The 12,470-nt window shown below is 36.1% G+C and overlaps 1 protein-coding gene across 1 annotated transcript in view; it reads left to right on the top strand.

The window, feature by feature from the left end:
* The window catches only part of Polr2B (RNA polymerase II subunit RpII140), an 83,686-nt gene that overhangs the window by 14,636 nt on the left and 56,580 nt on the right, over positions 1–12,470 (top strand). The window contains exon 5 of the mRNA XM_075357694.1: positions 3,742–3,900. Coding sequence (XP_075213809.1) covers positions 3,742–3,900 — 159 coding nt within the window. The remainder of the gene's footprint in view (positions 1–3,741; positions 3,901–12,470) is intronic.

The following is a 12,470-nucleotide window of genomic DNA, read 5'->3' as shown; positions in this document are numbered from 1 at the left end:
TCGGTGGAATTTAGAGAAGCTTGGAAGAGGAGGTAAAGAAGATTTTTGAGGAGAACATCGCAAGAGGTCTGAGTAAAAAAGATAAGGTAAAAAATGTAGAAGAAGAATGGGAGAATGTTAAAAAGGAAATTCTTAAATCAGCAGAAGCAAACTTAGGCGGAATAAAGAGAACTGGTAGAAAACCTTGGGTTTCAGACGATATATTGCAGCTGATGGATGAACGTAGAAAATATAAGAATGCTAGTGATGAAGAAAGTAAAAGGAACTATCGGCAATTAAGAAATGCTATAAAAAGGAAGTGCAAACTGGTGAAAGAAGAGTAGATTAAAGAAAAGTGTTCAGAAGTGGAAAGAGAAATGAACATTGGTAAAATAGACGGAGCATACAGGAAAGTTAAGGAAAATTTTGGGGTACATAAATTAAAATGTAATAATGTGTTAAACAAAGATTGTACACTAATATATAATACGAAAGGTAAAGTCGATAGATGGGTGGAATATATTGAAGAGTTATACGGAGGAAATGAATTAGAAAATGGTGTTATAGAGGAAGAAGAAGAAGTTGAGGAGGATGAAATGGGAGAAACAATACTGAGATCTGAATTTAAGAGAGCATTAAAAGATTTAAATGGCAGAAAGGCTCCTGGAATAGACGGAATACCTGTAGAATTACTGCGCAGTGCAGGTGAGGAAGCGATTGATAGATTATACAAACTGGTGTGTAATATTTATGAAAAAGGGGAATTTCCGTCAGACTTCAAAAAAAGTGTTATAGTTATGATACCAAAGAAAGCAGGGGCAGATAAATGTGAAGAATATAGAACAATTAGTTTAACTAGTCATGCATCAAAAATCTTAACTAGAATTTTATACAGAAGAATTGAGAGGAGAGTGGAAGAAGTGTTAGGAGAAGACCAATTTGGTTTCAGGAAAAGTATAGGGACAAGGGAAGCAATTTTAGGCCTCAGATTAATAGTAGAAGGAAGATTAAAGAAAAACAAACCAACATACTTGGCGTTTATAGACCTAGAAAAGGCATTCGATAACATAGATTGGAATAAAATGTTCAGCATTTAAAAAAAATTAGGGTTCAAATACAGAGATAGAAGAACAATTGCTAACATGTACAGGAACCAAACAGCAACAATAACAATTGAAGAACATAAGAAAGAAGCCGTAATAAAAAAGGGAGTCCGACAAGGATGTTTTCTATCCCTGTTACTTTTTAATCTTTACATAGAACTAGCAGTTAATGATGTTAAAGAACAATTTAGATTCGTAGTAACAGTGAGGTGAAAAGATAAAGATGCTACGATTTGCTGATGATACAGTAATTCTAGCTGAGAGTAAAAAAGACTTTGAAGAATCAATGAATTGCATGATTGAAGTCCTATGCAAGAACTACTGCATGAAACTAAACAAGAACAAAACGGAAGTAATGAAATGTAGAAATAATGTAGAGGGACCACTGAATATAAAAATAGGAAGAGAAAAGATTATGGAGGTAGAAGAATTTTATTATTTGGGAAGTAGAATTACTAAACATGGACGAAGAGGAGTGATATAAAATGCCAAACAGCACAGGCAAAATGAACTTTCTGTTAGAAATATGATTTGCTTACATCAAAAATTAATTTAAACGTCAGGAAAACATTTTTGAAAGTTTATGTTTTGAGTGTAGCTTTATATGAAAGTGAAACTTGGAGGATCGGAGTACCTGAGAAGAAGAGATTAGAAGCTTTTGAAATGTGGTGCTATAGCAGCATGTTAAAAATCAGATGGGTGGATAAAGTGACAAATGAAGAGTTGCGACAAATTCATGAAGAAAGAAGCTTTTGTAAAAGCATAGTTAAAAGAAGAGACAGACTTATAGGCTACATATTAAGGCATCCAGGAATAGTTGCTTTAATATTGGAAGGACAGGTAGAAGGGAACAATTGTGTAGGCAGGCCACATTTGGAGTATGTAAAACAAATTGTTGGGGATGTAGGATGTAGAGGGTATACTGAAATGAAACGACTAGCACTAGATAGGGAATCTTGGAGAGCTGCATCAAACCAGTCAAATGACTGAAGACAAAAAAAAAAAATACTCAGTATATAGGGATAAACTTGGTATGGGTTAAAAAAACTCTATACTCTGAGTTTAAGACTTGGTTTACTGAAGATATTCAGATCATCCAATCAGAATCTGTTGTGGTTAGAATAAAGAGTAATAATTTTCATTATCATGGAATCTTGGAGAGCTGCATCAAACCAGTCAAATGACTGAAGACAAAAAAAAAAAAATACTCAGTATATAGGGATAAACTTGGTATGGGTTAAAAATCTCTATACTCTGAGTTTAAGACTTGGTTTACTGAAGATATTCAGATCATCCAATCAGAATCTGTTGTGGTTAGAATAAAGAGTAATAATTTTCATTATCATATCATTTTTTTAAATATTAAATAACTCCATAGAAGCATGCAATAGAATGTTTTATTATTTTTTGTGCCTTTTTTTTAGGTGGCAATCAAATAGCTATAAGTAACATAACATTAATCAGTTACTCAAGTGGTGTAGACATTCTAGTCCAGCAAAAATAGGAAATTAAAAAAAAATATAGTGGAGCAATGAAAATTAGCATAGATGATCATTTTTACGTACTATTTCAGGAATCAATGGATATTCAGCATAATGAAAGTTACAAAGATTTTTTGGGAAATGAAAAGTAGAGATTTCTTTTAACCAAATATCATCAAGAATTTCTTCTTTTTAACAGTCAAAGTACCTATTTAAAGCTTAAAATAAAATAAGTGATTATAAAATATTGGTTGTTTATGGTACATTGCAATACGTTCAACTGATTATTTCAAACTATTTTTTTTAACAAAGCATGGACTGATTTTAAAGAAAATTATTGTCAAAATATTGAAGTAATTTTTATATGTAAATCATAGCATAACTATTATTATTATTATCCAGTTACAATAAAAAATGTGAATTGTCATTAAATGTTGTTTTTTCTTTTAAAACTAAATTTATTATTAAATAAATGTTATATCCTTTGATTGTCATATAAGACTAATTTATTACACAATTTAGTATTTTCATTAATATGTATTTTTATAACTACTGGCTATTTGTTAACAATTTTTATTGTATAATAATTAACTTGGAACCAAATTAAAGTTAACTTTTAACGCTATGAACTTTGTTTTAACCAATTTTTAAGTAAAGATTTTATTTTCAAATGAATCATGTTAATAGAATGTCAAGTTAGGTTTTTCTTCAAAGGATCAAAAAGGGCAGGATTTCAAAATATAGTATCTTAGTCACTTTTGTTGCACAGCACCCAGATTAAAGAAACAACACTTTAAAAAGTTATTTTATTTTTATTTTGTATTAGGAAAAAACCTGTTCTTGAAGGTATTTGGATAAAACAAAATTAAAAGGGTTCTTTAATTTTGGGATCTTCCTTCCCCACTCCTTGAACTATTAGTGCCTTACATCACAACATGGACTTATTGATTACTAAAATATAGGTAAAAATGAAAAAATTAATCCAAATTTTCATTACTTTGCTATTTTTTTTTTTAATGAGTTCTTTTTGATGGACTATTCTCAGAAAAATACAAAGCATGTATTTAATACAAAGCATGAGTGCTGCTTTTTCGAAATATAATTATTATGGTATTGAAATGTATAGTATTTCTGCTGTCATATACTTATTCATATTATCCAATTTGTTTTACATATAGGTTTTAATAGCACAAGAGAAGATGGCCACAAATACAGTATATGTATTCAGTATGAAAGATGGTAAATTTGCATACAAGGCTGAAATAAGATCTTGTTTAGAGCATTCGTCTCGACCTACATCAACATTATGGCTTAATATGTTGGCTAGAGGAGGTCAGGTATGTAATCAGGTCAACCTAACATGTTTAAATAAAGCCATGTTGGACTGTATGTCTTTCACTATCCAAGACTTTTACTGTATGTCCAAAAAATACAGGTTAATAAGAAAGGTTTATTTTAGTAAGAAGTTGAAATATACTTATTTAATTTTTTTTTAATTCATTTATGTTAGATGATATATTGGCCACATACTCTCTCTGATTAGTAAGGCTAAGCTTACCACATGTTTTTGGGTCCAAGCCAGGACATATTTTTGAAATTACTTAAAAGTCTCAACAGTTTACTGAAACATTAAACTTTATTTATTCACTTGTATTTTTCACTAAACATGACTTTTTTCAGAAATGGTTTGTTTTAATTACATCATAAAATTCACAACAAGAAGTTTCTGAATTAATTTTAACATTTAGCAGATGTATAACAATAGATACTGAAAGTCTACCCCTTTCTTTAGACAAAATCTTCCCCATAATTGAAAAAAACTCTCAACTGAAACAGATGTCCCAGGCAAAGACATTGCAAATTCAGCCATTTTAGAAATATTGCATCATGAAATATCAGTCTTTTGAAACATCTTAAAAATTGCTTTCTACTTCTCTTCAATAGTATCGATACTTTTTCAGAACTTGAACCACAACCTACCCTTTGGTTTTGAATTATCTGATTCAACAATGTACATTTATCAAATACGTCATCAATATTTACAGAATTTTTTATAATTTCATTAACAACTTGTGCACTCTCTTCTAAATCAGACCAAGCAATTTCAGTTCGTGAATTTATCCACTGAAACTTACTAACATTATTAAAACTGGTTTTCCATTACTCTAAGTATTAGATACTAGAATTATAAAAATTGTCTATGCTTGAGAAGAATTTTTGTTCCTGAACTTCATTATTTTCTTTTAGAGTGCATAGCAATTCTTTAGCAGAAGATGGTATAAATTTGTGGGTTTTTCTTTCTGAAGTTGACAAATTAATTCAGAATATGTCTGAAATGCTTCTGTTGCTGTGATAGAATTAGCTTCCAATTTCAGAACTGCATTATTAAATAACTAGAGTACCTTATAAAAATTTCAAAAATAGTTCCTTTTCTAGATTTAAAAAAAAACCAAATAATTTTGAGCCTTTGTCACAAGATAAGAAGTATGATTTTAGGCCATTAAAAATGGAAAGAATTCTTTCTATTGCTGGTAACAAACTAAGAAACATTGTGCTGCTATGAGATAATACTTTTTTTAACCTGTTTCCACAAATTCACAGAAATTTAAGTTTCGTTACTGTACGAGGTCTGTAAATAAAGTGACTAGTTTTTTTTTTTGGCAACATTGTAAAGTTACTAGTAAACATATGGTTATATCAACAGTTGATTTATATTAGGTATTAATACTTTTAGTCTATTGTTGCCATGTGAGACATAAACAAACTTTTCATGAAACAAGATTTTGTTGTGGGTTACAAAAATGAGTAATACTAATCATGAGCAAAGTGTACGAGCAAGTTTTGTGTTAAACTCTGTGAGAATGCTACTGAAACTTTTTCAAAATTTAAAAGCACTTATGGTGATGACACTCTGTCATGAACCTAAGTTTTTAGGTGGTTTAGAGCATTTTCAGATGGCCAGGAATCAGTTGTGGATGATCAACAGTCTGGAAGACCGTTAATGTCAAAAAGTGACGACATTGTTGAACGAATCAGAGAGATACAGTATGACCAGCAATTAACTGTCAGAATGATTGCAGAACAATTGAATTTGAACCATACCACAGTCCATCAAATTTTGACAAATGAATTGGACATGAAAAAAGTTTTTCCAAAATTGATCCTGATTTTCTAAAAAATGTTATTACAGGTGATGAATCTTGATTATTTGAGTACGACCCAAAAACAAAACACCAGAGCAAGGAGTGGCACACTTCAAACTCACAAAAAAGCAAACCACATCCCAAAAAAGCAAAAATGAGCAAATCAGAACCATGCTAATTTGTTTCTTCAACAGTAATGGCATTGTCCATAAGGAGATTTTCCTTACAGGATAGACTGTAAATCAATATGTTTACCTAGAAATTCTTGAAAGATTGCGGAAAAGAGTTGCCCACATGAGACCAGCCATCAAAGACAACTGGATGCTGCATCATGACAATGCACCTTGTCACATTGCACTCTCAGTTAATGAGTTTTTGGATAAGAAAAACATTCCTGTAGTTCCTCAACCACCTTATTCACCTGACTTTTTGAGTCCCTGCAACTTTTTCCTGTTCTCGACATCAAAAAAATACCTCAAAGGACACCATTTTAGAACAGTAGAAAACATTTTAAAAAATGTAACTGAACATCTAATGGATATTCCGGTTTCTGAGTCCAACACTGCTATGATGAGAAAACTGTCCATGCATAATTGGATTGTAAATAAAAAGTTTTTCCAAACCATTCTCATTACTTTATTTACAGACGTCATATATATGAAAATATTAATAAATTTTTATAACAGTAACTTCTATGTCCAGGGTTAGAGAATCACATGCTGTTTGTACTGAATTGTGTACAATGTAGGCTGAACAACCAATTCCTAAAATAGGTCTATCTAAATCACTTTGAACTTTTCTGAAGACATTTTCATTCCCTTTCCCTTCACCCCACCAAAATTATTGTTATTAGCAGTATAACAATGCAACTTTTCTTCAAGTTTGTATTTTTTCATATACTACAAAATATATTTAGTCAAAATTTGAGCAGTTTCACTTGACACTTCATCAAAATTTAAAAGTTTATCTTGAATTCCCTCCTCCAGACAGAAATATCTTACAATAACCTTTTTTTTTCTTCTTTTTTTTTTTTTTTTGTTTAACCTCCGGGGCCGCAGTTAAGCATTACTGTACAGAGCATGAGATGAATGATTTGTAACATGTGTGAAAAATGCCATGCCTCATCTTACAATAACCTGAACAAGTTTTACTTCACTTCTGTTTGAGCTATCCTTCATTACAGTTACATAATTAATATTTTCAAAAGAACACAACACATTACCAAATATAAATGATGAAATAATGTTAACAATAATTGCTTCGGTTTTGGTTCTAGCAGATGAAAATTTTGGGTCGTATAACTTTTTAACCAGTTTAGATGTGCAGTTTTATGTTTTGAAACTGAGTTCATGTCTAGCAGTGTGGTATGAAAATGTAGCTTCTTTAGCAGCACACTCCAGATCACTGTTATTGTTATTTTCATCTTTACCTTTAAAAAAATCTCTTATGTTTGCTGAAGCAGTAGCATTAATAGAACTCCTATGTTTAGCTGTTTTCATGAAGTCTTCAATATCACCCTTTCCTTTATGCGCAACAGAAAATTCTCCAGTACATAATATGCAGTAAACACGTTCATTGTTACTGTCATTACACAATTTTTTTAAATTTATTTTCCTGTTGCAGGTTAACATTAAACACACATTTTCTTTTGCCCATTGCCAAACGATGCAACAAAAAATGTTAAGAGATAAAATAATGAAAACCGTGTAGACAAGTTACTTCACACACAAAAACAACATAAACACATTGCCCCTGTTGTGTTGCCAAATGACTAAGTAAAACGCTGTGGTGAGACTTGGTAGCCATGCCTTCGTCAAAATCAACATCAGTGCTTGCTCCAAGGTCGGGTGAGAGATGTACGGCCAGAAGAAAATGTTTAAAAACACAATGTTGAACATATAGATCTAAAATTAAGAAAATCCTCACCAGTCATAAAATTCTCAAATCTCGAACATTTTTACAACCTTGAACATTAACCCCAGACAGCACCAAAAATCCAGGATTGTCCGGGCTAATCCCGGACGTATGGTAAACCTAAGTAAGGCCTAAATGATTTATTGTCATATTTTATTATTTGTTCATTATGATTTTTTCATTTATTTATTATTTTCTTCTTCTTAACACTTTATCAATTATTGTAGGTCGGACAGTGTATCAGTAATCAACATTTACTTCTTTCCCTCCACCATTCCTCCTCATAGAGGAGGTAAGAGAGATTCCCTTTCTGCCTCTTCAAACTTTTTGCCAATATCCTCCTCCTTCACCTTCTCTATTCAACACCTTCTAGGTCTGCCTCACGGTCTCTTTTCCCCTACCCACCATTCCAGCATTTTTCTTAGAACCCTTTCCTCAGATATTCTCCTCACAGCCCCAAATCATCTCATTCTGTTCCTCATACCTTTTTCCATTATTCTCTCCATCCTCAAACTATTTCAAATATCCTCATTCCTAATTCTGTCCCTTCTAATTTTTTCCATTATACTTCTCAAAAGCTTCATTTCCACTGCATGTATTCTACTCTCTTCGCAGCCCGTGGTTGTCCATGTTTCCAATCTGTATGTTAAAATTGGGGAGAAATATATTTTATGAAGAACTTCCTTACTCTTTCTTGCACTACCTTTCCCAAACCAATCTCATTCTGAAAAATCTTTCAGGTTTATGAGTTCCCCTCTTTATTTCTTTGTCCAATTTCCCATCTTGAGCTTCTACTACACTTGCTAGATAGTCAAATCTTTCAACTACTTTCATTACCTCATCATTTATTTTTACCTTATCTCTGCCTTCTTTCAATCCTCTAGTTAACACTATTTCTTTATTTTTTCCACATTGATCTTCATTTCCCACTTCTCTATTTTACCATTCCACATATTCCAGCTGTTTCTGCACCTCTCCTTCAATATCACATTAAATTACCTCATATTTGGAAATTCCCATGCTTTACTGCCCCCTTCTCGAAACGTTGCCTTCACTTCTATATTTCATCCATCACTATTGTGAATAATAGAGAAAAGAGTACACGCCCTTATCTCAGTCTTGTTTTTACAGCATATCAATCTGTCTCCTTCACCTCAGTTCTCACCTTTTTATTTTTCTAAGAGGTGGAGGAACCCCATTTACAGGCGCCAAGGCTCACTAACAGGTTCCGCAAGATTTTATTAATTGCATATGTGTACCTACGCACTACCAACTAAACCACCACCCCGCCTGGAAACCGCTTATGTGGCACTACTTCCGGAAGGGGAAAACACACACACACACAATCTGTCACTGCAAGCAACACAGGCAACACCCAAACAAACATGCACTTACCACAAAACAAAACTCAAAAGTCACACACAGACAACAAATTAAGCCAAAAAGATCAACAACCATGCACAAAAACACCAAACACGCCAACAGATCAAGGAACAACCAAAACACACACAACAATAAAATAAACCTACAAGAAAACAAGAAACACCCAACAATACTGTTAAAACACAAACACAGTAGTTACCAAACGGAGACTATCTTTCTTCAATGTAACAGCAAGAGATGCCATTGGGCACCACAAACAAAGTGCTCACGACTTCATTGAACCAAGGTGAGCTCCAGTTGATCAGGAGACCTCCCACCCCAAGGCACTTACCCGCAAGCCTTTCTGACCCAGCAACCTCCAACGTCTCCTTCCTTATGAGACTCTGCAGCATATATTTTCACCATCACCTTCCTAGTGAAATCTTCTACAGCTCTCCAGCTCTCCTCACCTTCCAACAACAGGCTCCCTTGCATTTCATTCAGCGTAAACATACAGTCACAACCCAGTATGTCTAAATTTCCAAGCAATCTTGCATGAAAAGCGGGCACCAGAAATATACATGCTCTGGGGTCTCTTCTTCCTCGCACTCTAGGCAAATGTCTAAGTGGTCCAAGTTAAACCTATAGAGATATGTTCTACAGTCGCCAGGAACTGCGTAAGATTATATCCTAGCGAGCCATACACTCTCACACCACCCTTTCAAATCACCAATGAGGGGTTTGTCCACCTACCCCTCACACATTGGTCGCATCTCTCTTGCCACAATTCCATGAGCTTACTCGCTGTTGTCCTACTTGTTAATTTCCTGTCTACAGGCTGCAAATCCCCAAACTCGCTTATTCTCTTCTGTTGCAGCAATACCAAGTCTTATATCTTAGTGACAGCCTCCCTCCGTGTGAGGGCAGCAATCACCATCACCAGGTCATGAGCATATCCATAAGGCATAACTCCTGGGGGAAGGGCAACCCAGAACACGCTGTCATATGCCAGGTTCCAGAGGGTTGGTCCACGTTCAATGAGTCCGTTCGGGATCTGGCATACCATCTTACATTCTGTAAGGTACGACCAGACTATCCTACACAGATACTCTGGGACACCATGAGTCTCCAAAGAACGTGTAATGATAATGTGAGGAATGCCATTAAATGCATTCCTCACATCTAGCGTCACCAGAACACACATCTGCCACCACTTATTTCAATAATCCTCTCCGCCGACTTGCACACTCCAGCCATGGCGTCTGCGGCAGACCTTCCTGTGCGAAAGCCAAATTGGCCTGCAGACAGCCCACCCACCTCTTCCACCAACCCCAAAATCCACTGCCAGTTCATTTGCTCCAAAACCTTGGCTAATGAACTGACCATGGCAAGCAGCTGGTATGAGGAGGGAAATGCCAGGTACCTCTGAGTTGAGTACCAGTACCAGCCGCTGTTTCCTCCATCCTGTTAGAGAAATTCCTTCAGAAAGGCACGAATTAAAAACTTCCAAAAATATATCATGGTCTACCCAACCCACGTTAACTACTAAATTTGGCAGCCAGTTCAGGCCTGGCGCCTTGCCTGCCGGAATTCTGGTAATCGCCGCAGTAACCTCATCAGCAATGAAGGGAGGCAAAGGTTCCATAACTTCAGCTGCTAATTCTTCTCCATGACGGAAAAGCCCATTTATTATACACCGTACTTGTACATCTCTCGTTACAGGCACTTTGGGTCTCATTGTTCTCCTTACAAGCACCTTGTTCAGTCTCCTCCATGGATCTGAGTCTACCTCTGATATCAACTGTTTCTATGCCTTAGCTTTTGATTTATAAATAAGTCCTGTGAGCTCTTTCCTACACTCCCTGTATTGCGTTGCATATATGGCTCGAAGGGAGTGCAGGTACTCCCTGGTAATCCACCTCCTCACCCTCTGACATTCCTGCCTTTTCTTGCAAAGCCCATGATGGCCATTGCAAGATATTGTCATAAATACAGGCTGGTGATCACTACCCATGAATTCTTCAGAAACCCTCTAGTCGAAAATCTGCGCAGCCAACCCTGGCATAGCAAAAGTGAGATCCACTTTGGAGCTAGTATTTTCCCTCCTGAAGGTATAGGCTGTTCCATGTCTGTCCTTGATGACCTCCAGGCCATCGACCACACATTATAATCACCAGAAAAAAGTGTTGGCCGATGAACATGTATCCTGGAAATATTAAACAGTATTTTCTTGTAGATCTCAATATTCATGTTGTGTGAGAAATAGCACGAAAAGAAGTAACTCTGCCCACTCTTGCCCTCACATAACCAGTGCCCCTATGAACATCTTGCATAGGAAAGGATGTGCCCAACCATAGTGCCACCCCACCATCTTCAGACACAATCCAATCCGCTCCAAGGCAAGAGTTGTATGCTTCAGAGACCATTGCTATGTCCACACCCACTCCTGAGACGTGAACGATCAGTAAGTCCCATGCCAATCCAGATTGATTCATGTTAAGTTGTATAACTTCCAGTATTGGGTCAGGGACTGCCCAGCCCTCTCCTGACTCATCTTATCATTCTCCTTAACGTGTGCAGTGCTGTTATCTTGTTTCATCACTTTATGGCATGTAGCTCCACCAGTTCTGTGCCCTTCTACACCTCATGCTAAACACTTAGGGATTAGCCTACAATCAACTGCATGATGTCCTTCCCCACCACAGCTGAAGCAGGTGCCCACTCAATTCTCACCTCTGCAATTTCTGGCAAGGTGCCCCATCTCCAGAAAACGGAAGCATTGTTGCAAGGGATCAACAAGATCCACCCTGCAGAATACCATACCAAACCGTATCCTGCCCTTCTGTATTATGGAAGCAGCACATGGCGTCAGAAGGTGACATATTGCCATCCCTGGCTCTATAGCCTGGTCTAATCATGATCCTTAGGTTGCCCAACAACTCCTGCCCAGAGGACGCAGATCGTCCCCATATAATCTCTTCAGGGAGTATATTCTGCTCCAGGTCTCTTATACAGAGAGCAATGGTCCTAGTTATTATGAGAACACTGCCTTCCTTAATTGCCGTGGAAATAACATGTCTGAAAGCTCCAGAGGTATCTTTTTCCACCTTCATTCTGATCTCCATTTTATCTCCAGCCTTCCTAATGGATAAGATTTCTGTAGCTGCAGGAACCACCACCTCCGACCTGACTGTATTGAGCAGGTCCGCATATTTTGAGCCTGTTTTAATCGTGATAGTCGCCGTCTTATGTGTCTGCGGTGCCAGATCATCACCACTCCATGCAGAAAGGAGCCTACCCTTCGGTGCAGTGAGTTGTTATCTGCATCCAGTCCTCCTCCTCTCGCATTCCATTATTTTGCGCATATAAATGGCTGTGTCTTGACCATACAGTTCGTCTGCAGTGGTCCTATGTTACCACCACTGTTAACTCGTACTCTCTCAAATGTGTGAACTAACACCTGGGCCAAGTCAGCACCATCATCAGAG

This window comes from Lycorma delicatula, chromosome 1, assembly GCF_047948215.1.
Source record: "Lycorma delicatula isolate Av1 chromosome 1, ASM4794821v1, whole genome shotgun sequence".
NCBI classification, from domain to species: domain Eukaryota; kingdom Metazoa; phylum Arthropoda; class Insecta; order Hemiptera; family Fulgoridae; genus Lycorma; species Lycorma delicatula.
The sequence above is the reverse complement of the archived record's forward strand: the minus strand, read 5'-3'. Positions and strand labels throughout refer to the sequence as shown.